The 27,642-nt window shown below is 38.8% G+C and overlaps 1 protein-coding gene across 1 annotated transcript; it reads right to left on the bottom strand.

Moving 5' to 3' along the window:
• Window positions 1-27,642, bottom strand: LOC128524326 (MORC family CW-type zinc finger protein 3-like). Its single transcript, XM_053496849.1, has 20 exons — window positions 27,599-27,642; window positions 25,881-25,953; window positions 22,367-22,499; window positions 22,063-22,271; window positions 20,010-20,151; window positions 19,562-19,709; window positions 17,175-17,312; window positions 16,940-17,071; window positions 11,632-11,726; window positions 11,413-11,511; window positions 11,138-11,266; window positions 10,996-11,046; window positions 10,067-10,189; window positions 7,384-7,458; window positions 7,250-7,292; window positions 2,886-2,943; window positions 2,734-2,797; window positions 1,531-2,644; window positions 1,132-1,406; window positions 1-953 (listed from the first exon to the last, which is right to left on the bottom strand). The coding sequence occupies exons 1-20, from the start codon at window positions 27,635-27,637 to the stop codon at window positions 797-799; spliced, it is 3,297 nt and encodes a 1,098-aa protein (XP_053352824.1). The 5' UTR covers window positions 27,638-27,642; the 3' UTR covers window positions 1-796.

The raw sequence follows: 27,642 nt of genomic DNA on the forward strand, positions 1-27,642 counted from the left end.
ATCAATAGCAAAATAAAATGTATAGAAAATCACATATCAAACATCAACCTTCTCTGAGCCAGAACAACACCCACAGGAAGATTAGTAAAGGGGACAAAAGCAGAAATGCCACGGTTTAGAATTGGTGCAGGTGCTGGAAAATCCGTTTGAGTACCAATAGTTGCACTCTCGTTAGTTTGTGTTCTAACGGACATTATAATGGGTTAAAACTTTAGTAAGAAATTGAAGAAGTAGTACAGAGAAGGGGACAAGGTGTACGGTACATCCTTCTTCTTGAAAACTGTATGTAAGAAGCCGGCATGTAACTGTCAGACAGTCTGCTCTTGATAATGCTTGGATTTAGCATTGCAATTGCGGCTCACTTGGGTTTCATTGCTGCAATAAATCCTGCTTATTTCATTTAGATCTGTGCAGAGCCCTGAGTCATTCTTTAGTCCTTATTGACTAGAGATACAGCATTTGCTTTATATGTTTAATTAAGGTAACATTAAAAAGTGGAAAATAAAAATCTTCCACATCATGACTTGGGTATGTTGAAGTAAATAAGTGTTGAGATTTTTCAACACACACATTCCTCAGTCATTAGTCGCAAGATGGCAATATTCTTCAATACATTTACACAAAGAGAATGAATGCAAACAATAAAAACATTTATGTTTAATCAGGTAAAATAAAATAAAAAATTTTATGTAAAATAAAAAAACTAAAACAAGGCAGCGCTAGTCGTTCTTTATGCGTTAACCACTCAAATGATTACTGTCCTGTAAAAGATTGCAATCTTCTGGTCACACTGCTTTTACATTGAGGCTGCCCTTGTATTAATGATCTCATTTACAGAAGTGAGAATCTCATCAATGACATTGCATTCGTAATTTAACTGCTGCAGGTCCAGAGCAGGGATGAAGGTAAGCAGGAGTTGTGCCACTCTTTGCCTGAGGTCTCTTAATCTAGAGCTAAAAAGAAGAGAAACTTCATTTAAGTTATTGTATTACATGTCTTTGCTATGGCTTTTGTCTCAAACTGCAAATATCTACAGTTTTAGATCATTTAGAACCCACACAAATTTTTATCATTCAGAGAACAAATACAGATTTAATTGTTATTGAACCTGTTCTACAACATAGATCTTACCGGTCTGTCTGCGGGTTGTTGTTGTCTCGGACATACTCTGATCTGCCCTGTGCCTCATGTTGCTGCAATTGCGAGTCTCTTTCTCTTCCTGAAGTTAGGGCTTCTGCTGAGGTTGCTGTATTTTCTTCATGGGAGGAGGGAAAATCTGTCTGGACCTCTCGATCTTCTACACTTACCTCCACCTTTTCAATTTCACTCTTTATCTTGTCTAACTCTTTCTGTAGCCTCTCACAGCATGTCATCAAAGTGCACTTCCCATTTTCTAAACTGACCACCTGTGTGACCACCAGATTTTTGTATAAAATTAAACTTTTTTAATGTACAGTAATCGACAGAAATAAATTTTGTAAGAAATTTATGAATAAGAAACAATTTTCTATAGTTTTTTCAACCACCCACCTTTTCCTTTAGCTCTTCTTGCTCCTTGTTTTTCTGGTCCAGTTCCCCTAACAGTCTGTCCATATGACAGGCTAACTCATCACACTCTAATGAAGCTTCCTGGCCTTTTCTCTCCCACACTGCTTTCTCTACCTTCAGCTCACTGAGCTGATCTTGGAGCTGTTTTATCTCCTCTTTCACCTGCAAGTATAGCACTTTGTAGTCTTCTGCCTCCTCTGGGTTGGTCTGTGTGCTATGGTGGCTGTGCTTGTTCTTCAGTCTGCTTTGTTTAAACTCCTGCAATTGGCTCCTCAGCTCCTCCACTTGTGAGCTGAGGAGAAGCTGCTGAGAGCGGCTCTCATCTCGATCCTTTGCTGCCACCTCCAGCAGTTCCAGCAGCCTGTCCTGTTGCTGCTGGGCTTCTAATACATCAAGAACAGAGTCTTTCAGTTTTGCTGAAGACTGATAACCTGGACTAATTTCATCTGAGATGTCCCCATGGCTTAGCTCTTCTGCTGATTTTGGTGTACCTGTAGTCTTGCTTTTTTCTTGGTTTTCTTCCTCTAGACTGGGTACATTCTTTTGTTGGGATCTTGTTTCTGCTTTTATAGAATTCAGGTCTTTACTTGTACTGCTCTCTACCATAGAGGGATCAAAATGAATTATATTGTTTTCTCCATCTTGGCTTGTTCCTGAATACTCCTCTTCCTGTTTCACGATTGGGTTTTGATGGGTCTGGGTTCCGATGCTGCAGTTGGAGGACAAAGCTGCTGCTGTTGTCTCCATGGATGCAGCACCATCACTGTCAGCACGCTCCTTTTGTTTTCCCAACTCCTCTTTACTCTCCACACGCTCTGACTTTACCTGAGTAATGTCAAATATTTCTGTTGCTGACTTAGGTACGCTGTGGACCTTAATGAACATAATGTCATCGTACTTGTCATTCTCTATTGGTGATGTTTTATTATCTTTCAATGCTGGATCACCACCACCCTCAGGCCTGAATATGACTGATGAGGAACAGACCTCACGTGAGGCTGTGGATGGACTGCCTGGCGTGTTGCTCTCAAATGTGTCTCTTGTTCTGGCTCGTTTTATCTCTCCATTCTCTTGGCTTGGCCTCAGAGATCTCTTCCTGAAATAAGAGAGGAATTGAATCATTTAGACACTTAATGCCATGTTACTGTAAATAGTGATAGAAAGATGAAAGAGAGAAGACATTACCCTGTTGAAACAGTAGAGAGAGATCTAACATGGGAAATAACTGGAAAGTCAGGAGATCTTGAGCCTGTAGAGGCAAAGACAGATTCACACAGGAAACAATATTATCCAATTAAAAGACAGTGTATGAACACAAAGGAAAATAAGTCTCCTACCTGCATGTCTGTTAAGATGGAAATTGTGGGGGGAGCCAGGTGTTCCTTTGGCGGGGCTCTGTTCAGACATTGTGTGAGATTTTATTAGCAGTTTCTATACGATTAAGCACATACGTTATTGTGCATTAGGTAATTCAGTGAAACAGTTTTAGTATATCTCCTCCCAACAACTAATCATTGTCTCAGACTTTCACAAGTCTCTCCCAGGGCTGTATACTGTACTTAAAACTTTTGGGAAAGCTGCCTACCTTTATTGCAGCCTACGTAGTGTAAGAGCTTTGTATAATGTTTAACTGTAAGTACGTTAAAATGTTTAACTGTAAAAGTCCCTATTATTAGAATCAGTGAGTTTTATTGCCAAGTACGCTTGCACGTACAAGGAATTTGTTTTATTGACAGAGCTTCCAGAACAAAGAACAAATAACAAATGACGAGACAAAACAGGAGTAGGGTGTAAGATACTTTTAAATAGGTTACATAAACATTTGAAATCTGTGGTATTAAACAGTATATTGCACAGTGGTACTGTATACAGTATTGCACATATATTTATTGACAGAATAATGTTTAACTGTTTATGAGGGAGATTGCCTGGGGAAAAAACTGTTTTTGTGCCTGACTGTCCTAGTGTTTGGTGCTCTATTGCGTCGACCCGATGGCAAAAGTTCAAATAGAAGGTGGCTTGGGTGTGAGGGGTCCAAAGTGAAAGTCCGAGCCCTTTTTCTCACTCTGGATGTATACAGTTCTTGCAGCGTAGGCAGGGGAGTGCCAATAATTCTTTCATCAGTCCGAACCGTCCTTTGTAGTCTTCTGATGTCTGCTTTCGTGGCTGAGCCAAACCAGACAGTTATTGAAGTGCACAGGAAGGATTCAATGACGGCTGAGTAGAACTGTGTGAGCAGCTCCTGTGGCAGGTTGAATTTTTTTTAGCTGGGAAAAAAAATACAACCTCTGGTGGGCCTTTTTAACAATGGAGTCAATGTGAATGTCCCACTTCAGGTCCTGAGAGATGGTCGTGCTCAGGAACCGGAATAACTCCACTGCTGTCACAGTGCTGTTTATGATGGTGAGTGGGAGAAGTGCAGGTGGGTTCCTCCTAAAGTGTTGTGACAGCACCAGACAGCCAGCTGCTCGACCTGACTTCTGTATGCAGACTATCACCGTTCTGGATGAGGTTGATGATTGTAGTGTCATCTGCAAATTTCAGGAGCTTGACAGTGGGGTCTGTAGAGGTGCAGTCGTTGGTGTAGAGGGAGAAGAGCAGTGGGGAGAGAATGCATCCCTGAGGGGCTCCAGTATTGGTGGTGTGGCTGTTGGACAAGAATTTCCCCAGTCTCACTAGCTGCTGCCTGTCTGTCAGAAAGCTGGTGATCCAGTGACAGATAGAGCGAGAAACAGAGAGCTGGTTTAGTTTGGTCTGAAGCTGTGCTGGGATGATCGTATTAAAAGCTGATGGAAAGTCTCTATACAAGACCCTTGCATAAGCCCCTGGTTTGTCCAGATGTTGAAGGAGAAGTGCAGTCCCATGTTGACTGCATCATCAACAGACCTTGCTCTATAAGCAAACTGCAGGGGGTCCAGTAAGAGTCCTGTGATGTCCCTCAGATAGGCCAACACCAGTCTTTCAAATGACATCATGACCACAGATGTTAGGGCGACTGGTCTGTAGTCATTAAGTCCTGTGATTTTTGTTTTTTTTGGAACGGGGATGATTGTGGAACATTTAAAGCACAAAGGCACTTCACATTGTTCCAGTGGTCTGTTAAAAATCTGTGTGAAGATGGGAGCCAGCTGGTCAGCACAGGATTTCAGACAGGCTGGTGTCACGCTGGTGTCACACCTTCTCTTTTGTTGTAGAAAGATCTGGCGAACATCATTTTCACAGACCTGGAGTGCAGGGGGGGAAGAGAGGGTGGTTGTCAGAGGTGATAATGGTGATGTAGAAAGAGGGTCAGGACAGGGGTGTGGTGTGAGACTGGGAGTTTCAAATCTACAATAGAACTCATTCAGGTCATCAACCAGTTGTTGATTCCCTACAGAGTTGGGGAATGGCATCTTGTAGTTAGTGATGGTTTTCAGGCCTTTCCACACTGAAGCAGGGTCATTTACAGAAAACTGATTTTCCAGTTTCTCAGAGTAGCTTCTCTTAGCCGCTCTAATCGCCCTTGTTAGTGTGTTCCTGGCCTGGTTGTATAAGATCCTGTCCCCACTCCTGTACAGTAAGCATCCTCTTTGGCCTGACGAAGCTTTCTGAGTTTTGCTGTAAACCATGGTTTGTCATTGTTATATGTTAAAAAAGTCCTGGTAGGGATGTCCTTACAGAAACTGATGTAGGATGTTACAAAATCTGTGAGCTCGTCCAGATTGGTGGCAGCAGCTTCAAAAACACTCCAATCAGTGCAGTCAAAACAGGTCTGTAAATCCTGCTCTGCTTTACTGGTCCATCTCTTTACTGTCCTTACTACAGGCTTAGCAGATTTAAGTTTCTGTCTATAGGTCGGGAGAAGATGAACCAGGCCATGGTCAGAAAGTCCTAAAGCTGCTCTGGAACGAAGCAATATGCATCCTTTATTGTGGTGTAGAAGTAATCCAAAGTATTTTTGTCTCTGGTGGGGCATGTAATGTGCTGTTTGTATTTAGGCAGTTCACGTTTGAGGTTTGCTTTGTTAAAATCCCCAAGTATAATTATAACAGTGTCCGGGTGTTGTTGCTCCGTGCCTTTGATCTAAGCACCAAGCTGTTGCAATACTGCGTTCACACACGCTTGTGGAGGGATGTACACACTCACAAGAATAAACAAGGTAAACTCCCGCAGCGAATAGAAAGGCTTGCAGTTGATGAAATATGCCTCTAGATCAGGACAGCACATCTTCTTCAAAGGTGTCACATTTGTACACCAACGTTCATTGATGTAAAAGCATGTCCCGTTGCCTCGCAATTTCCCCCGTTGATTATGAGTCACGATCCGCTTTAAACACCTGTAGCGCGTTGTCCGAAATGGCTTTATTCAGCCAGGTTTCCGTGAAACACAGTGCGGCAGAGTTCATTTTGTTGGGTAGAGAGTTGAGATTCGCCAGATGTATACTCGGCAGTGCAGTTCTAAAGCCGTGCTGTCGGAGCTTGACGAGCGTGCCAGCTTTCTTCCTCTGCCTGCGCTTCTTAAAGCATTTCAACAGCGCCGCTGCTCCACCGGTTACAATGTTTAGCAAAACGTTGACGAAAAATTCAAAACTGTTTTAAAATTGTGTGATGTGTCCTGCTGAATGTTCAGCAGTTCATCCCTGGTATAAGTGATAACATTTGAGAATTAAAAAACAGGACAAACTAACAAAAACAGTAAGACAAATAGAGATCTCCACACCGAGGCAGCCATCTGCTCAGTCATTGAGTTGCCCATGTTGGTTCCGACGTGTACCTGCCAAATCGTGAGTACTCACTATTTCTGGGTTTATATTCCTGACCAAGTGTGTGTTGCAATAACGCGAGTTTATTTGTGTAAACTCCTGCTCCCATTATGAAAGTTCTAAGAATATTCGCGTGGTTATCCTGCCTCTTCGCGCTACTTCCGCGTTTGGGTTACCATCCACACTACACAGGCTAAACTGCTAAGTCATCTGTTGTTACCTCTGGTTTGTCCCGTGACAAATACCAGCAAGCTCTGGAAGCAAACATTACACCATCTGTAAAAAAGCTGAAACTGAATGGCTTCTACAACAGGACAATGATCCTCAACATACCTTGAAATCCACTATGGAATACTATTGGAATGGCCATTACAGTCCCCTGATTTAAACATCATTGAAAATTTGTGGGTTGAGCTTAAAAGAGCTGTGCATGCAAGACAACCAAAGAATGTTACAGAACTAAAAGCCGTTTGCAAAAAAGAATGGAAGAAAATCCAAAGTACAAGAATTGAAAGACTTTAGCTGGCTATAAAAAGCGTTTGCAAGGTGTAATATCTACCAGGGGAGGTGCACAGTGCCACAATAATATTATTATTTTTTATCTTTGGTCAATTTATGACACAAAAAATAACTATGCATTAATGTTTGCTGAAAATATTGTGAATTTTTTCTATTTTTAAAAAAACTTCTCTTAGTGGGCAGGGTTGATCATAGGATTCCAGATCTTCCGTGAGACGTGAAATGTATGCATTTACTGTACAGAAGGATTTAAGGACAGTAGTGATGAGACTCTTAGCCGGAGTAACATTTGAATGGTGCAAACGGTTTAAAATAGACTGTATGTCCGTAAATGACCTTAAAAGAAATCAAAAGCCAGCTACAAATGCATTGTTTTACTGGATCTACTGGAAGAGAATTAAAAATTGACAAAATTATTACTTAATCCAAAATGGACATCACCTTCTGTATGGTCTTCTCCATTTGCAACATCTGATTTCTCTCACTGTTTCAAAACATGTATACAAGATTATATATAAAATATCGCAAGAAGCATATGTTAAAATAAACATTTGTTGTAATAATTCAGTACTCACTACTGTTTGTAGATTTTTTGGTATCTGGGTTCTTCGTTATCAGAATTGTAAGGCTCTTCATCAACTAAACAACTCCTGAGAGAATTAAGTGCTAACATGAGCAAACTGACACACAATGTTTTTATGTTACAGTATGTAGTGTGAAAAAACACATTCTTGCAACTCACTCTGTGACTTCCCAACCTAGCCCTAGTTTCTAATATATGCCGTATGTGGACACTAGACAAAGCACTCATACAGTACGTATTTAAAACATCAGTGTGCGTGCACCGTGTAAAATCAGCAACAAGACAGATAATGTTGTGAGAGGCAATAAGCACATCAGTTAAATCCATATTATCATAAATATAAAAATATCTGGAACTTTTTTTTGACAGCACCTTTTCTGTCATGCCACTGCCTAATAAATAATTAAATATTAAATGGTAAGGGCATATCTAAAAGGGACATTTTACAGGACATTTTTTACTTTCTATTAAACATGAGCGATTTAAAGAAATATAAGGGAATCTATGTGCACGAATACTTTGCTCATTACAGCTGTCTAATTCTCCCAGTATATCGCAGGTGATGTTATGCAAATTAGCATGTGGTTCTTCTGTGCATGTTTCAAATATTTTTTGCTTTTATTTAAACTGTTGTTTTGTATTTATTCTAATTTCAGCAATTTGTCATGTGTTATTGACAAATTATTTTTATTTAATATGGTGTTGTTTTTTTTTTACTCACTGTTGTCATGAACTGTATCACGTTTAATTGGCCCATGTGTTGTAAGTAGAACAATATGTTTATGTATTGACAATCTAAGGAATCTAAGGAAATTCTAAGGAAATGTTTTTAATATGATCGTGAGGCCCTTGTCACAAGGCGGGGCCCTTTGGAGACCGCCTGTATTGCCTGTTGGACAGGCCGGCACTGGCTGTAGCATTCCACTAGCTTTCCAATAAAGTTTGGAGGATAGCTATGGAGATTTGTGCTCTTTGAGTCCAAAGATGTTCAATATGATTGGGTTCAAGGGACGCTTTATGGATCTAGACTTCTTAGTTTTAGGTAAGACAAATCTTAATGCTACAGCATACAAAAAAATTAAGACAATTATCTGCTACTACCTTTGTGTCAATATTTTGGGAAATGTCCACACACAGTTAGTCCCCTTAAATTTTGGAACCAAGATCATTTTGGGGGGAAGCGAAGTCCACACCTTCAACTTTTCAAGGCATTTGACAAATGTATGGCATCAAACATTCAAGAATTACAGCAGTTTCATACACAACCCCCATTTGGTGGGGCTCATAATTTAATGGAACAAATGGCTGACAAGCAGTTGCATGGCCAGGCCCTGGCCTGTTCCCTCCTTACTCTATGACTTATCAGGCTGAGTGTTACATTTGAATCTGGTAGCTGTTCACTTGAACTCTCAACGTAAGGGTCTATGCAAGTAAGGAAAACCATCATTACGCTGAATAAAAACAAAATTAACCCATGAGAGCCATATCAAAAACATTGAGGGTATCCAATACAACATTCTTAAAAAAGGAAATAACTGGCAAGTTCAGCATCAGCAAAAGACAGACCATGGAAGACAACTAAAGTAGATGACAGAATCCTGTTCATGTTGAAGAAGAACCCTTTTACAACATCTAGCTAAGGCAAAAACACTTTTAAAGAGGGATGTGTGTCATTGTCCAGGTTAACAGTCAAGAGACAGCTTTATGAAGTAAATACAGATGCTTCACAACAAGGTGCAAACCACTGGCAGCATGCCAGAACAAAAAGGCCAGATTAGACTTGGCAGTAACCTGTGCTAGATTCTAAGATTCTAGAGACTAATGAAACCAAAATTAACTTTCACCAGTATTATGGGAAGAGAAACATATGGAGATTATCCAAAGTATAGCACATCTGTCAAATATGATGGAAGCATGGAAATGTATGGTGACCAATGCAATGGCAAGAGAACAGGGTCAGTGGTGTTTGTTAATGACTTTTTGCTCAGAGTCAGCCAAATATTGCAAAACCCCCCAAAAATGTTGCTTTATATTGCAGATGGATAATGACCCAAAACACACAGTGAAAGCTACAGTATGCATGGCAAAGAAATGTATATTCTTTACAGTCTTTAAAGTCAGTCACCTGCTCTCAATCTAATACAGCCTGCTTTTCACTTACTGAAGACAAGACTGAAGACAGAAAGACCTATAAACAAGAAGCAGCAGTATATGTGCAGTACATGCAGTACAAAGTATTTTGAGGAAGGAAACAGCCTTTGGTCATGTCTTTGGGTTTCAGACAATAGAAAGTGATTAACTGCAAAGGACTTTCATCCAAATATTCAATTTAATTCAATTCATAGCGCTTGTAACAACAGCCATTGTCTCAAAGCAGTTTCACAAAATAAAAGGAAAATATTAAAGGCAAACTTCATGTTTGTAATTATGTTAATTTGTTCCATTATTTATGAGACCCCACAAAATAGGTGTATGAAAATGGCTGAAATTCCTGAATGGTTAATGCTATGCTATTGTCATCTCCTTAAATTAAAATTCAATGGGGTGGTATAACAGTCAGGTGTCCAGAGACACAAACACACACAGACACTCTTTCAAACACACACAAAGAAATACTCAAATCGGCACAGCACATCCACAAATACACATACAGAGTTAAACAGACACAAGCACACCTGAACTGGGGGTCAGGGTTCAAACTGCACTGCCACTTATCCGGAAGCTTTGCAGTATTAATGCCATCAGGAAGTTTTCGCCACTTTTGACAATCGTCACACTGCACCCAGTTTTGATATGGTCTGAAAGACCAAACACACACACACACATACTGTAAATTTTAGTGTTCAACTGACATTCTTATAAACCTCATCAATCTTTTTTCAATCTTTTACTGCCGTGTCAAGTGAGCCTTTGCCAAGGTTACAAAGCTGTTACTGGCTGACAGGAGTCGTCCTTATTATGATCTTCTACTGATGTAATGTACCTCATGGTTTAATATGCTGTGCATTTTAAAAAAACTTTTCTGTTTACAAAGATTGTAAGAAGTTATTTGGGTTACTATAGACTTTCTGTCGACTAAAACCTGTTTAGACAATCTTGTCTGCCCTCTCTTTACCAGGAAGGCATTTTCCCATTTGCAGTACTTAGTAATCATATGACAATATAATCACTACAATTATAGTCAACTGCAAAATTGTTTGTTTCTTTCATTATTGTATAACTAAACACATGCAATAATGAAATGTTTACAAATCTGATCATTCTATTAGTAATATTTCTCTGGCACAATCAAAACCACTTAAGAATATTTAAAACTATTCCAAATAGTAGAAATCTTTATGACACATGACACTAAGTCCATGTTGAAGTGTAAGAATTGTATGTGTATATTTGTAATTAACATACCAGGGTAAGAATATCAACAATTACTTGTACTTATGCATGTACAGTATTCATTACTTAAATCCACCTCTAACATATTGTGGTAGACAGCTAGTATCACAATAACTTTTAAGTGTACAAAAATGTTTGCCCCTTCCTGAATAACATGAAATCGATATAAAAATATATTTTAAATGACTGCTGAGTATAGGTTTTCTCGTACCTGGATTGTCCACCATTAGAATCCTCGGGTTCTTCTTCATCTGTACAATTCCTGAAAGAATTAAGCACTCATTAGCACATACACACAAATAAAATTACAGACACAAACACACACGAACAAACAGGAAGAGGAACAAACACACCTGTATTTTGGATCAGGGTTCATGTGGCAGAGCCAACTTTTAGGAAGCTTTTTAGGATCAACGCCATCTGGAAGTTTTCGCCACTTTAGACAGTCATCACACTGAACCCACTGTTCATCTGGTTGCGTCCTGTAAAGCCACAAAATCATGAATGTTTAAGTAAATATACTTCTATTGTATGTTCATCTCTCTGTCTCTCTGTCTGTCTGTCTGTGTGTGCATGTGCTTGTGTGTGTGAGAGAAGGAGAGAATAAAGGGGGCACTTTTAAACTTACACGGTATCCTCAAAACGTTCTGTGCATTTTGTGTCATGTATAAAATGGACTTGCTTCCGATATTCCTCAAGCTTTTTCCCTACACTAGACATGGTTCTCCTGCACAGACACAAAATGGTTTTCTCAGCTGTATCAATGTAAAAATGACTTTAAATATGAATATGCATACTGTATACTTTACAATTTTTACCACTTAATGTAGATGTTACTTAAACATACCTGTACGCTTCATTGTCCTCAAAGTCCTGCTTGTTGTGAATTGGTGTGAGGTGGTTACACACTATAACCCCGATAATTCCCTCTCCCTTGTTGTCCTGGTAACAGAACATAAACACTATAAACACTATAAATGAAATACATTTTTGGATTGTTCACTTTTATAAACTTACCCATGTGCTGAATTGGACTATGTACTCTCTTGCATGATGAATGCCCCTGATGTACACTGTCAAGATTCACGCCCTGTCTGCACTTTTTCCTACGCATCACCGTTTTTTTTTCTTACCTGTCTCATGTCTTTTTCCCACTGTCCCTTTTCCGCCCCTCCTGCGCACCTGTTTCCTATCTTCCGCTGATTACTCCAGCAATTTTAGCATGCTCTGCGCGCTGCTTAAATCGCTGGATTATCTTGTGTGTTTCGTGCATCGATTTTCTCGCGTTTGTTTTCTCTTCTGATTTCACGTAGCCAAGCTCGCTTTGTTTCTCGTTTTGCTGTTGGTTTCTCATCTCAGTTTTGTTTGCCTCGCTCTTTAATCTCCCGGTTTTGACCTCGCGCTTCCTTGTTTTGACCACGGTTTTTGTTTCTCATTTGGAATACTCCAAGATGGCGCCAGTGAGGTCGGCTGCCGTCACAACTGCTCCGACCTATTTTACTTTGTTTTCGTCTTTTAAGTTATCTTTCAGTAACTTTAAACCGGCTAATTCATCACCATGGAGTACATTAGTTATGATAGAGACACTCTTGTTTCTATTGGTGTACAATGTACTCACAATTCAACGTTTTTAACTCCGGATCCGAGCTGGCCGAGTGAGATCCTGAAGGAGAACAATGGACGCGATGCGAAGCAGCGGCCCTGAGGGAAACGAGCCGGCGTCAGGAACAGGCTGAGAGCTCGTGCACACCGCACACCTCTGCCTAGCATCCTGCTTGCCAACGTCCAGTCACTGGAGAACAAGCTCGATGACCTCAGGCCCAGGATAACATTTCAGAGAGACATTCGGGACTGCAACCTCCTCTGCTTCACCGAGACATGGCTGAACCCAGCGGTGCCGGACCACGCTATCCAGCCGGCCGAGTTCTTCTCGGTTCACCGCATGGACAGGACACGGGACTCGGGGAAGTCAAGGGGAGGCGGCGTGTGTTTAATGGTGAACAGCAGCTGGTGCAACAGCGCGAGCGTTGTTCCTCTCACACGCTCCTGCACACCAAATCTGGAACTACTGTCCATCTGTCGAGGCTGCAGCTAAAGACGCTAGCAATGCTAATGCTAGCGGCGCTAACGGCTGCAGACAGGAAGACACTGCCAGCACCGGAAGCGCGTTCATCATCACCGAGCATGATGTGAGGAGAGCCTTCAAGAGAGTGAACACCAGGAAAGCAGCAGGACCAGACGGCACATCAGGTCATATCCTCAGAGCCTGCGCAGACCAGCTAGCACCTGTGTTCACTGAGATATTCAACCTCTCAGTCAGTGATCCCTACATGCTTCAAAAAGTCCATCATTGTTCCTGTCCCAAAGAAACCTCAACCTGCTTCTCTTAATGACTATCGCCCTGTAGCCCTCACCTCAGTAGTGATGAAGTGCTTTGAACGCCTGGTCAGAGACTTCATCATTTCTACCGGACACACTCGACCCACTACAGTTTGCATACCGTCCAAACCGTTCTACTGATGATGCCATCTCTCACCTCCTCCACACATCACTCACTCACCTGGACACTAGAAAAGGGAATTATGTGAAAATGCTCTTCAACGACTACAGCTCTGCATTTAATACCATAATTCCCTCCACACTCACCACCAAGCTGGAGCACCTGGGACTCAGCTCATCTATGTCCTAGTGGATCTCCAACTTCCTAACTGGCAGACCACAGGCAGTAAGGATGGGCGGTCATGTCTCAGCCTCCCTCACTCTCAGCACTGGAGCACCCCAGGGCTGTGTTCTGAGCCCATTGCTGTACTCTTCGTACACATTTAACTGCGTGGCCACTACCAACTCCACCACCGTCATCAAGTTTGCTGAAGACACTGTCGTGGTGGGCCTGATCACCAACAACAATGAGTCGGCCTACCTAGAGGAGATTGGAAATCTGGAGAAATAGTGCCAAAGGATCTCCTCCTGAACGTCAGCAAGACAAAGGAGCTGACTGTGGACTTTTGTACAAAGCAGGAGAGGAACTACCAGACCCCAGTCATCAACAGCAGCCCAGTGGAGAGAGTGAACAGCTTTTGATATCTCGGTGTTCACATCACGCAGGACCTGTCATGGTCCTGTCACATCAACACCGTGGTGAAAAAGGCCCGGCAGCGTCTCTACCACCTCAGACGCTTGAGAGACTTTAGACTGCCCTCCAAGGTGCTCAGGAATTTCTACTCCTGCACCATAGAGAGCGTCCTGATGGGAAACATCACAACCGTTCAGGAACAGCACCATGCAGGACAGACGAGCTCTACAGAGGGTGGTGCATTTAGCTGAACAAATCATCCGCACCGAGCTCCCTGACCTGCACTCGATCTACAGCAAATGGTGCTGGACTAAGGCCAGGAAGATGGTGAAGGACCTCAGCCATCCCAACAATGGACTGTTCTCTCTGTTGCGGTCTGGGAAGCGATTTCGCTCCCTAAAGACCAATACAGAGAGATTGAGGAGGAGCTTCTTCCCGCAGGCCATAAGGTCTCTCAACCACCCAATACAGGACTAATATCATCTCTTTTACATCCAACACTGGGCATTTATAGACACTATGGACACATTCATGCACACCTTTTGCACTATATACTTATACTTTCATTATGGACCACTGCACAAATCACTTTAATAATAAGACACTTTAAGAAGTCACTTTATGCATATTTGCACACCTCAGCCATTTTTACATTACTTATATGGACAAAGTTCTATTTTCTTTTTTTATATTTCTATATTATATATATTTTGTTCTTATTTGTACAGTATATTTTTATTTTAGTTAATTTCATTTTTCTGCAATATTTCTTTTACTGCAATATATTTTTATTTTTACTTGTTCAGTATGTTTTACCAGTTAACTTTATTTTCTACCGTATTACATTTTATTTATATTTATTTCTTATGTTTAAGTTTTTATTTTAAGGTTACTGGTAGTCGAAAAAGCATTTCACTGCATATTTTACTGTGTATGACTGTACGTGACAAATAAAATTTTAATTTTAATTTGATTTTTTGGATTGTCTCTTCCCTGCTTGATTTCCCGGTTACCAATTTAACGCTTCCTCTTCTGATTACGGCTCTCGTTTTACGATTTGGCTTAGATGCTTAGACGCAACAACAGAGACAACAGTTAGTTGTTATTTTAAGACACAGAGGTCAGCCTTTCTATAATAGTTCTTGCAAGAACAGAATTGTCAAGTGCATTTGCAAAATCCGTCAAGCACCATAATGAAACTGGCTCTCATGAAGGCCATCCCAGGAGATCGAGACCAAAACCTACCTCTGCCACAGACAAGAAGTTCATGTAGACTTATTAGCCTGAAAAATGACCAACAAACAGCACCTCAGATTAGAGGTGTTATGAAGTCTTTACAGAGCATGAGTAGCAGACACAACTCACTATCAACTGTTCAAAGGAGATTAATAAATTTTTTTGGACGCCTTCAGCATTCCTTTACAATGTAGAAAGAAATAAAAAACAGGAACGATCATGGAGTTAGAAAGTGACCCCAAACTTTTGATATGTAATACAAGTACTCTTCTATATAACTTAGCATAAACATGGCCTATGATACTCATGATACCACACTCATGATTGAGTGTCAGTAGCATGCGCTTCTTGTTTTGATGATCACAACTGAGCCAATGGTTCTCCTTTTACGAGCGCTGCGGAATTGTGAGTAATTGTCTTTCTTGCTCGGTTGAGTGAGTCTCTATCGGTTGAGTGAGTCTCTATCGGTAAACTTAGAGATAGAGACTTAGGCCCCTAAGAGACCACCTGTTTTGCCTGTTGGACGGGACGGCACAGGCTATAGCATTTCAATAGCTTCCCAATAAAGTTTGGAGGGTAGCTACGGAAATTTGTGCTCTTTGAGCCCAAAAATGTTTAATATGACTGGGTTCAAGGGATGCTTCATGGATCTTGATTTTTGGACAGGAGCAATGTTATGTTAGATTAGGTTTGGTCTAGACTTCTTAGTTCCAGGTAGGCAAAATCTTACAGCATACAAAAATCTTTTTAGACAATTATCTGTTTCTATCTTTGTATCAATATTTGCTTCGATATACAAATCCAAGGTTCCACTGTATATGTGTAAATTCTTACACTATATTGACAAAAGTATTCACTTCTTTACATATGCATATGAACCTGACATGCATATGAACTTGAGTAACGTTTAATTCTTAATCCATGGGGTTTAATATGATGGTGGCCCACCCTTTGCAATTATAACAGCTTCAATTCTTCTGGGAGGGCTTTCCACAAAGTTTAGCAGTGTGTTTATTTAAATTTTTGACCATTCTTTCAAAAGCGCATTTGTAAGGTCAAACACTGATGTTCGACAAGAAGGCCTGGCTCTCAGTCTCCGCTCGAAAGCCTATTTTTTAAGTTCAAAGTTTAAGGAACTTGGACGTGGCAAAAAGAAGAAGATATCACATTCTGCTACCAGATTCCCACAGGGGCAAGTGTTGAAAAACCTTCAATTGATTGCAAACGGCCTACAGAAAGATTTGGTAGCAGCAGGCATTGAAATTTATTTAGCACTATACAGTATCACTATACAGTACTGGGATTATATAGAGAAGTACAGGTAGGGTTTACTTCCATAACTGTGTTCTGATATTTTGCAAAATAATAAGTTCTGGTTTGACTTGAACACACCTTATAAAATAATTAGACCATTTAATATAAAAAAAAAACAAAGGGTGGCCAATAATACTTGGGCAGCCTGTAATATACCTGGGTGGCCTGCCCAAGTAACGTCTGTTACTGTATAGCCTGTTTTAAACATGAACCTTTTTTGATAAATCTCAATGTACTGAGTACACTATTGCATTAAAGTAGATCCAAATTTTATTTAATTTTTTTTGTAAAACAATTTGTGCAGCAGATACGTTTACATTTGTTTGTAACAAATCAATAATTTTCAGTTTTGTTCCAAATTTAAATGAACTAAAAACTCAGTTTTTCAATGTGGCCTTAGACTTTTGGGGCCCCCTGTAGTTCTGTATTTTATCTTTTTGTGCTTGATTTTTTTTATCCTCTATTTTGTCCCTGTATACAGATAATTGAAAAATATAAAACAATAGACATAAAAAAATTATATGATCCTTACCCTGCGCTGACAGGCAACACGCTCATAGGCTTTAATGAGGCGGTTATTGTGGTACATCATCAATCCGTAGTGCTTTTTACTCCTTGTGTTGTAGCCAAATGTAATGGTTACAGCTTTTTTCTGAAACAAAGGCTTAAGGATCTAAAAGGAAAATATTTGAATCATTTAATACATAGCTCTTATGCATCAACAGCTATATTTTTACATTCTGTTTTGCCATTTGGCACAAGGATACAATTGGGGGAGGACAATCAGGTTTGTATGTGTCCGTATCGACCTTTGCTAGAGTTTTTATAACATACTGAGTTTCCACCTTCAGCCCTTTAAGTATAATCTGCATTCTTGGCTTCAGGTACAGAATACTGCAGTATGCCTGAATCAAGAGAAAAATAAACAAACAGAATACTTTATATTAGTGGTAATTTAATATTGACTTATTAAATGAACTGCATTTGAGATTTAAGGAAAAGCTGTTGCGCAACCTCAATTTAATTTAATTCAGATATTGTCCTTTATCATGAATCATGTGTGCATGTCTCAGTACTGTATATAGTTGGGTAAAAAGACATCAAAGTATTTTTACTTCTTCCTGCTTAAGTCGCAAAATGCATGATAAATCATACAAATCATGTATTTATACCTTTAATTTGATAAAAACCAACACAATTTAGATTAAAAAAGAGTGGCAGAACTTAGCCTTTTTTTTAATAAGAGTCTACCAACTTAACACATCTTGATTTTGCTATTTTTTTCCTGTTCCTTGCAAAAGTGGTTCTAATCTATTAAAATGTGGAGGGTGTTTCTGTGCACAGCCCTCTTTAAGTCATTCCGCAGGTTTTTGATGGAAATTAGGCCTGGAGTTTGACTGGTTCATTACAAAAAATCCATCTTCTTCCACTTCTTTTGTTGTTAGATGATTTCTTTTAGTATTCCTATTATAAAGTTTTTAAGTTGCGTAGTAGAAGAAGCAAGTTGCTCGAATTAGGGGGAGAGGGGGAAGGAGACAGAAGACTCTCTGTGTCAGCCTGCACTGATTCCGTTATATGTAAGGGCGGAAGTCATTGGTCATTTTACACCGTGCCCCTTCACACACACCCCTCCTCCACTCGCCTTCATACACACACACACACACACACACACACACACATACACTCTCTCTCTCTCTAACAGAGACACTGCTCTACCACAATTCTTTTCAAAGGTAAATTGCAGGTTAATTTGTTTTACTTATAACTAACACCAAAAAGTCTGTTAGTGTTTGCGCACATTTGGGTGTCAGAGATGTTTTTTGTTAATTTTTTTAGATGAGGCAGTTATTGTGTGTGTGTGTGTGTGTGTGTGTGTGCGTGTGTGTGTGTGTGTGTGAGAAAGAAAGAGTGTGTGTAAAAGTTGTAATTCCCCCACAGTAATTCCCCCTCTTAAATAAGAAAGGAGGCAGGGTTACGATGTAAGATGAGGATAGGGAGAGGGTGTCGCACAAACACACACATACACAGCACGTGCGTGTATACGGTAACACTTATCAGTCTGATTTTTTTTACTGTTTTCAAAGGTAAAGTGCAGGTTTTTTTTTTTTTTTTTTTGACTTTTATACATTTATATTTGACTTTATCTTTTGTATTCATTATTTTTATGTATTTATTTTTTTGGGTTGTGTAATGAACAATCTGAGTTTTCATTATTTCTTATGGAAAAAGATGCTTTGATTTATGAATGTCTTAATATACGGGCCCGCTTCCATAACGAATTATGCTCACAATCCAAGGTTCCACTGTATATTTTTTTATTAGCCACGAAGTGTACCTTTTTAGTAATTGGAATTGGCTAGAAGTATAACAGTGTATTTGTAACACAGTCAAAATTGCTCTAATTAACTTATATTAAATAAATTCTTTACTTTTGCTAGTACATACACAGACATACTATATACTTTAAGAGTACTAAGTATATTTAAAGTTGTTCCACTTTAGCACAAAAAAGTACACTTAATACACTTAAAACTGTGCCTTTGTATAATTTAATTACAACTTAAATATACTTAGTACAAAATTTGTTGTTTTAGTTTTTCACGTGCATTGAGTAATCAGTATTTTCCACATTTTCCTGTATCCCCTTTCATGTTGCCGTGGGTTTATTAGTAGCCTGCATTATCTAAATCATTTTGTTCTTTTCATTTTAATCTAATTAGGAGGCACATATGGTTCATACTAATGTCAATGTGGTGACCCATTTCTCCACTTGTTGATGGTTCCCACACAGTGTTTTATAATACAGATATTGTTTTGGAATTTATTTTAAACCATTCTTCTGATCAATGCAATTTTATAATGCATACATGTGCTGTAAACTGTTTGTACATCATGACTTCAATAGTCAAATTAAACCAAAATTTTTTATCTCGGATTAATTGATAACCTTGTATGATAATTATTTTTTACCTTTATGAGCGATGGATATGATTGGTTCATTCTGAGCCCTGTCAAATGCCCCATTATAAAAGGGTATGCTCTCATGCGATCAGGTAATTATATTTTTTATGAAACCCTGTTTTCCAAAATAAAAATCTTAAAATTCAAACCAATAATTTAAAATTCATATAATATTTGCAGGTTAAATTCTCACCCTTAGTGAATATTCACTCTCAGGCACTGACATGCCATCCCATGCCTGCCGCCTGAACTTCTCCCTGGAGCCCTTGTACACATCAACAGGGATCTGGATGTCGTTGGGTTCCTTCTTAAAGTCAAATTCCAATTCTCCTAAAGATGTTCTGCAGTAAAACAATTGGAAGTGTAAACAATTGTTGCATAATTTCTTTGAATTTAATGTTTACAATATTTATCTCGTTAAGCCATTTAGTTAAGTAAGATACCCTGTCTAAAAAATGTCAAGTGGCATGAAATATTTATATCATTCTCTGTAATGCTATTACTGTACATAATATTAACAGTATTATCTATATTTTACTTCCCTAGTATTAAAATGTCAAATCACTATTCCTTCACATTATAAATCAAAAAAAGTTCTCATATAAAACTATAGTAGAACAAACCAAACTCTGCATGCTCACCTATGTAGGTTCCAGATGATGATGCAGGTTCCACTTGAGCTGGGGCAAAACCTGAACTTTGAAATCAGTTCTTCCTTGGTGTGAAAAAGAGAATGCGTCAGGATGTCATGAAGATTTTTTGCATGGTCCGGTGTAGCACTGAGTGAACACTGAACTTAAGGACCAAACATATTAACAGTATATGAACATGTATATATAGTTTTCTATTTTTGTTCTCTTAAACTTCCTTCTCACTGGCAGACCCACAATTTTCAGCATATTTATCATACACAGCTCCATACAGTGGCTTGCAAAAGTATTCGGCCCCCTTGAACTTTCCACATTTTGTCACATTACAGCCACAAACATGAATCAATGTCATTGGAATTCCACGTGAAAGACCAATACAAAGTGGTGTACACTTGAGAAGTGGAATGAAAATCATACATGATTCCAAACATTTTTTACAAATAAATAACTGCAAAGTGGGGTGTGTGTAATTATTCAGCCCCCTTTGGTCTGAGTGCAGTCAGTTGCCCATAGACATTGCCTGATGAGTGCTAATGACTAAATAGAGTGCACCTGTGTGTAATCTAATGTCAGTACAAATACAGCTGCTCTGTGACGGCCTCAGAGGTTGTCTAAGGGAATATTGGGAGCAACAACACCATAAAGTCCAAAGAACACACCAGACAGGTCAGGGATAAAGTTATTGAGAAATTTAAAGCTTAGGCTACAAAAAGATTTCCAAAGCCTTGAACATCCCACGGAGCACTGTTCAAGCGATCATTCAGAAATGGAAGGAGTATGGCACAAGTGTAAACCTACCAAGACAAGGCAGTCCACCTAAACTCACAGGCTGAACAAGGAGAGCGCTGATCAGAAATGCAGCCCAAGGTGGCCCATGGTGACTCTGGACGAGCTGCAGAGATCTACAGCTCAGGTGGGGGAATCTGTCCATAGGACAACTATTAGTCGTGCACTGCACAAAGTTTGCCTTTATGAAAGAGTGGCAAGAAGAAAGCCATTGTTAACAGAAAACCATAAAAAGTCCCGTTTGCAATTTGCCACGTGGGGGACACAGCAAACATGTGCTCTGGTCAGATGAGACCAAAATGGAAATTTTTGTCCAAAATGCAAAATGCTATGTGTGGCGGAAAACTAACACTGCACATCATTTTGAACACACCATCCTCACTGTCAAATATGGTGATGGCAGCATCCTGCTCTGGAGATGCTTCTCTTCAGCAGGGACAGGGAAGCTGGTCAGAGTTAATGGGAAGATGGATGGAGCCCAATACAGGGCAATCTTGGAAGAAAACCTCTTGGAGTCTACAAAAGACTTGAGACCGGGGCGGAGGGTCACCTTCCAGCAGGACAACAACCCTAAACATTAAGCCAGGGCAACAATTGAATGGTTTAAAACAAAACCTACCCATGTGTTAGAATGGCCCAGTCATAGTCCAGATCTAAATCCAATCGAGAATCTGTGGCATGATCTGAAAACTGCTGTTCACAAATGCTGTCCATCTAATCTGACTGAGCTGGAGCTGTTTTGCAAAAAATAATGGGCAAGGATTTTAGTCTCTAGATGTGCAAAGCTGGTAAAGACATACCCTAAAAGACTGGCAGCTGTAATTGCAGCAAAAGGTGATTCTACAAAGTATTGACTCAGGGGGCTAAATAGTTACGCACAATCCACTTTTCAGTTATTTATTTGTAAAAAAATGTTTGGAATCATGTATGATTTTCGTTACACTTCTCACGTGTACACCACTTAGTATTGGTCTTTCACGTGGAATTCCAATAAAATTGATTCATGTTTGTGGCTGTAATGTGACAAAATGTGGAAAAGTTCAAGGGGGCCGAATACTTTTGCAAGCCACTGTAACTGCACATATTGTTTTCAGTTTAAATATATACACTATTTACATAAGTAAGTATTTACATAATATGAAATAAATAAACTAGAAAACTATTTTGCAGTGTAAGCAGTTAGGTACATCTATCGTATTCTGTATTTCTATCCAACATTACTATGAAGTTAATCTCTTTGTGTCTAGGTAAAGGATATCAGTCTGTCTTGTCTCGGTAAACATGACAATAGGCATTATGACATTATGTGCTTCTGTCTTCTCGAGGTAAGTCTGTGACAGGAGACCCACACACATGGTGCTGGCTTTTTTGGAGAATACAATGGCATCCTTCCCCAAGCGCATGGAGCCTGACTTAAAACCATTACCCACTGGGCCTTTTATCGTCTGTTTATCACTGAAGCCAAAACTGAGAGAGAGAGAGAGAGAGAGAGAGAGAGAGATGATTTGGATTATCTAATTGCACCCTGAAAAATAATGCAGGCTTCATGAAGACACCTATACCTGAGCATTTTGTGCATCTTGTCATAATCCATGCCTTTTCCATTATCCATGAAGATGAGGCAGTCCTGTTCTTTGAATACTTTATGATCAATCCAGAATTGGTTCGCACAGACATCTGGGTCATAAGCATTATCTGTCAATAGGAAAATACATTTCACATTTTTATATGTTTACATTTTTAGTCAGCTCCAAAAGCATAAATTTCAAGTGGCCTGTAGAAAAAAAGAATTTATTTAATATTTAGTAACCTCTTTGTTCTGGTCAGGGTAGTGGCAAATATGGAGGGAATTCACGGACATTTTTCAAAAAGAATTGCAAATTGCATATGTGAATGGTTGTAGTTATTAGCAATGATAGGGTGGTATAATGATAGATTATAGTACAGTTGGTTTTACATTTGAATTTTGTCATTTTTTTGCAACTCATAACACACTGTACCAAAGTGCATTTATTTTCATACATATTTTAACTTTTTTTTTTATGATAAAAAACACCCCGACTCTCATTTAACAAATCATCTGTTTTATTGGCACAAGAATTGTCTGTTTAATCATTTATTTTTAAATGTACATTAAAATAATTATTAATCAATTAAACAAACAAATAAATAAACAAATAATCCATACTGTAGTCTAACAGTGTAATATGTTTGATGTCCTATGAGGTATTTCTCTGTAATCTTGTGTATTCTTCTGTAAACAAACAGTTAGGTCTTGGTCATACACTTTTTAAACGGTCCCTTAGTGACTCCATCGCTATAAAGCACCGGTAAGCAGTGTTTCTGAAAGATTTAGCTCCAGTAGGCTGTAACAGGAGAAGATCTAAAAATATATTTATTTGCAATAGCTTCTCTGTCCACTCCAGAGTAAGAAAATATGCGATTTGTCATTTTTGTGTGATTATTTATTGATAAACAGATGAGATAATCATGAATGTGTAGCGAATGTCCGATATAAAACCAAATTTACCGCGGTTCACCTCCATTGCTCAAATGTTTTTTGCAATTTGGCCTTATTCACCATTACATTAGTGTAAGGGCCATATTTCATTCTTGTGATTTGTTGTTGTGTTTATTTCATTTCAGTCTATTAGTTAAGCATTAAGCACTAAGTATCATACTCATAATTTGTATTGTTACATCATTTCATGAGTTGTTCTGTGACATCATTCCACAGTTACAGTGGTGTGAAAAACTATTTGCCCCCTTCCTGATTTCTTATTCTTTTGCATGTTTGTCACACTTAAATGTTTCTGCTCATCAAAAACCGTTAACTATTAGTCAAAGATAACACAATTGAACACAAAATGCAGTTTTTAAATAAAGGTTTACGTTATTAAGGGAGAAAAAAAAATCAAAATCTACATGGCCCTGTGTGAAAAAGTAATTGCCCCCCTTGTTAAAAAATAACTTAACTGTGGTTTATCACGCCTGAGTTCAGTTTCTGTAGTCACCCCCAGGCCTGATTACTGCCACACCTGTTTCAATCAAGAAATCACTTAAATAGGAGCTACCTGACACAGAGAAGTAGACCAAAAGCACCTCAAAAGCTAGACATCATGCGAAGATCCAAAGAAATTCAGGAACAAATGAGAACAAAAGTAATTGAGATCTATCAGTCTGATAAAGATTATAAAGCCATTTCTAAAGCTTTGGGACTCCAGCGAACCACAGTGAGAGCCATTATCCACAAATGGCAAAAACATGGAACAGTAGTGAATCTTCCCAGGAGTGGTCGGCCGACCAAAATTACCCCAAGAGCGCAGAGATAACTCATCCGAAAGGCCACAAAAGACCCCAGGACAACATCTAAAGAACTGCAGGCCTCACTTGCCTCAATTAAGGTCAGTGTTCACGACTTCACCATAAGAAAGAGACTGGGCAAAAACGGCCTGCATGGCAGATTTCCAAGGCGCATACCACTTTTAAGCAAATAGAACATTAAGGCTCGTCTCAATTTTGCTAAAAAACATCTCAATGATTGCCAAGACTTTTGGGAAAATACCTTGTGGACCGACGAGACAAAAGTTGAACTTTTTGGAAGGTGCGTGTCCCGTTACATTTGGTGTAAAAGAAACACAGCATTTCAGAAAAAGAACATCATACCAACAGTAAAATATGGTGGTGGTAGTGTGATGGTCTGGGGTTGTTTTGCTGCTTCAGGACCTGGAAGGCTTGCTGTGATATATGGAACCATGAATTCTACTGTCTACCAATAAATCCTGAAGGAGAATGTCCGGCCATCTGTTCGTCAACTCAAGCTGAAGCGATCTTGGGTGCTTCAGCAGGACAATGACCCAAAACACACCAGCAAATCCACCTCTGAATGGCTGAAGAAAAACAAAATGAAGACTTTGGAGTGGCCTAGTCAAAGTCCTGACCTGAATCCTATTGAGATGTTGCAGCATAACCTTAAAAAGGCGGTTCATGCTAGAAAACCCTCAAATAAAGCTGAATTACAACAATTCTGCAAAGATGAGTGGGCCAAAATTCCTCCAGAGCGCTGTAAAAGACTCATTGCAAGTTATCGCAAACGCTTGAAGGCAGTTATTGCTGCTAAGGGTGGCCCAACCAGTTATTAGGTTCAGGGGGCAATTACTTTTTCACACAGGGCCATGTAGGTTTGGATTTTTTTTCTCCCTAAATAATAAAAACCATCATTTAAAAACTGCATTTTGTGTTTACTTGTGTTATCTTTGACTAATAGTTAAATGTGTTTGATGATAAGAAACATTTAAGTGTGACAAACATGCAAAAGAATAAGAAATCAGGAAGGGGGCAAATAGTTTTTCACACCACTGTATGTAGCTGCATGTCTATCACGCACGTTAGTTGTTGTGAAGACACGGAAGGATACAGAAAGGTGTGGAGCACACAAGCTTTGACCGTGATACTGTAAGCTAAAGGATACAGTAAAGTAAGTTGTTGTAACTGTAATTTATCGAAGCTACAGAACACAGCGAACGACTTGTCGTGACTACAGTGAATTTATGCAAGAAACTGTAACAGCCGTTGTACTTTGATGTTGAAAATAAAACAAGAGATAAAAGAAATCAATGCTCGTCTGGAGTCGTGAGTAAAACTGTGTAACAAGAAAGATACGCGTCAGAACTTGTGAATAACATGCCTGTACAATTAGTGTAACAAGACCATGACAGGTCCTGCATTATTTGAACCCGAGATACCGGTCTCTAGTGCAGAGATTAAAAAAGGGTGAGACATAGCTACTCGCTACTAGTGTTTGTGGTTTCAGAGCCTTGCTGGTGAGTTTAAAGGAAATCAGAGTGTTGAATGCTGAACTGTTATAAATAAGCAGCATTTTTAAATAATTTTGCTTTCTGGCATCCAGGTGGCTTGGGGCGTAGGGGGTGCGTGATTTATAAGGGTAAATCTATAAGTGCCCTTGCAGATTATTGTGTAAAGTTTAGACAATGAAAGATTTAAACTATTTATGAAAAATGCTCTAGTATTCAGGTGCATAAATGGAAAAGGAAAAGAAATGATCAGTTGACTTACCGATTAGTTCTGCTATAGCACTAAAGGGCCAGGTGTGGCTAGTGGAGTTGGAGTGCAGGTATTGTGGACTAACCTTTAAAAGGAAAACAATATGAAAAATAAGCACCTTGACACATAAAAGGGTAATCAATAGCGCACAGCTTGACTATTTTTTCAATATGCATTTTATTCAAATATAACATTTTTTTTTTTTTCTCACAAGAGTTTTGAGAAGAACATATACAGTACTGTAAACTAAATTGGCAAAAAAAAATTAAAAAAGCAAGTTGATTTATTTATTTATTTTTATTTTTTTGACAATCTCACCCACTCTTATTGCAAGAGAGATAATGGATAATGAAGGAGACTCTGATATTATAGAATAAACTTGTGAAATAATGGTTTTCATAAAAGGAAAGGGCACTAAAGTTTATCTTTCTTCATCAGTTTATCTACTTACTGATATAAGTTCAACTAGTCTTAATGATACATAAAAATGTGAATTCTGAGATATATTACGGTCGTCCCAGATGACTTTTTTAAGGCTATGTTTTATTAACTTAAGTGTAAAAACACTAAAATGACAATTTTTTTACTTTTCTTTATAAAGGCATGTGTACACTACATTCCAAATGTTTAGAAAATGGCCAAACATATCCATATTTTTGGTATTTTAAAATTGGCCTATTAAAAAGTCTTATCCGTCAATGACCCATATATGCAAATGTCATTTAGGATCTTAAAAACAATACCATTTAAGTCCCAGAACACAAGAACATAAAAACAAACAAACAAAAAAACTTCATAGGGAAGTGTTGTCTGCCATCTTTTATCAGATGGCCATGATTAGCTCATGATTACCATTTTTCGAATTTAGTCTTGTAAATTTAGTCTGTCAGTCTTTTTCCCCCCTTTGAATTTAGGCTTAAGGTAATTTCAAAACAAGAAACAAATTTTAAAAGCAAATCTCTGCAGTTATTGAAAGTAACTAGTTTCTAGGAAAACAGCTAAACGCAGTTATCTGTTTTACATCTCAACTAGTGTAGAGAAGGACTGTAGCTCAGATGTGTGTGAGTACAAAGAAGCCTTAGATGAACTGGGGCTCCACTGCAGATTACATTGTATAAATCCTGTTTCTATACATTAACAACTGTAAGATCGTTCACTCTTCGCATTTAGTGTTCGCCACCTGACTCTTTACTTAAAATCTTCATACTTTGGGCTAAACTCCCCGCTTCGGGGAAAGCCCAAGATCTATTAAAGATGATAATTAACCAGCCGTGCCTGATTTAGCAGCCCGCCGCCTAGGGGAGGCCGCCTACCTACTATGCCTACAGAGTGATTAAGGACAGACAATAGATTTAGGCGCGTGCCTATTACTGGCGCACGCAGTGACACAGCCTACCTTAAAGGTAGTCTGTAATACTACACTCTCGGTAATGATGAAATGAAATTGAAAGTTACCTTACAGTTTAAACAAGGTAACAAAGTTACAGTTTAAACAAATTTACTTCATAAAAGCTGCTCTTTTATCATTAATTAGCTTAATTATTTTTATCTTGCTGTTATGCTACTGATCATAATCAATAGTCATAAAATAAAAAATAGATCTGTGTAATATATATATATATATATATATATATATATATATATATATATATATATATAATTTTTTTTATAAAACATTTATTTAAGTTAGCTGGTTATGGTTTAGCCTAGTTAAAGCCTAAAGTACTTACGGAGCTTGAAAGTATTCCTCTACTTGTAACTCCCGCCATCTCAA

This window comes from Clarias gariepinus, chromosome 5, assembly GCF_024256425.1.
Source record: "Clarias gariepinus isolate MV-2021 ecotype Netherlands chromosome 5, CGAR_prim_01v2, whole genome shotgun sequence".
Taxonomy (NCBI): domain Eukaryota; kingdom Metazoa; phylum Chordata; class Actinopteri; order Siluriformes; family Clariidae; genus Clarias; species Clarias gariepinus.

Coding starts and splice junctions, on each gene's coding strand:
- LOC128524326 (XM_053496849.1), bottom strand. CDS start 27,637: ATGGCGGGAGTTACAAGTAGAGGAATACTTTCAAGCTCC. Junction 11,047..11,137: donor AACCCTGATCCAAAATACAG/GTGTGTTTGTTC, acceptor TAATTCTTTCAG/GAATTGTACAGATGAAGAAG. Junction 7,459..10,066: donor AACCCTGACCCCCAGTTCAG/GTGTGCTTGTGT, acceptor TAATTCTCTCAG/GAGTTGTTTAGTTGATGAAG.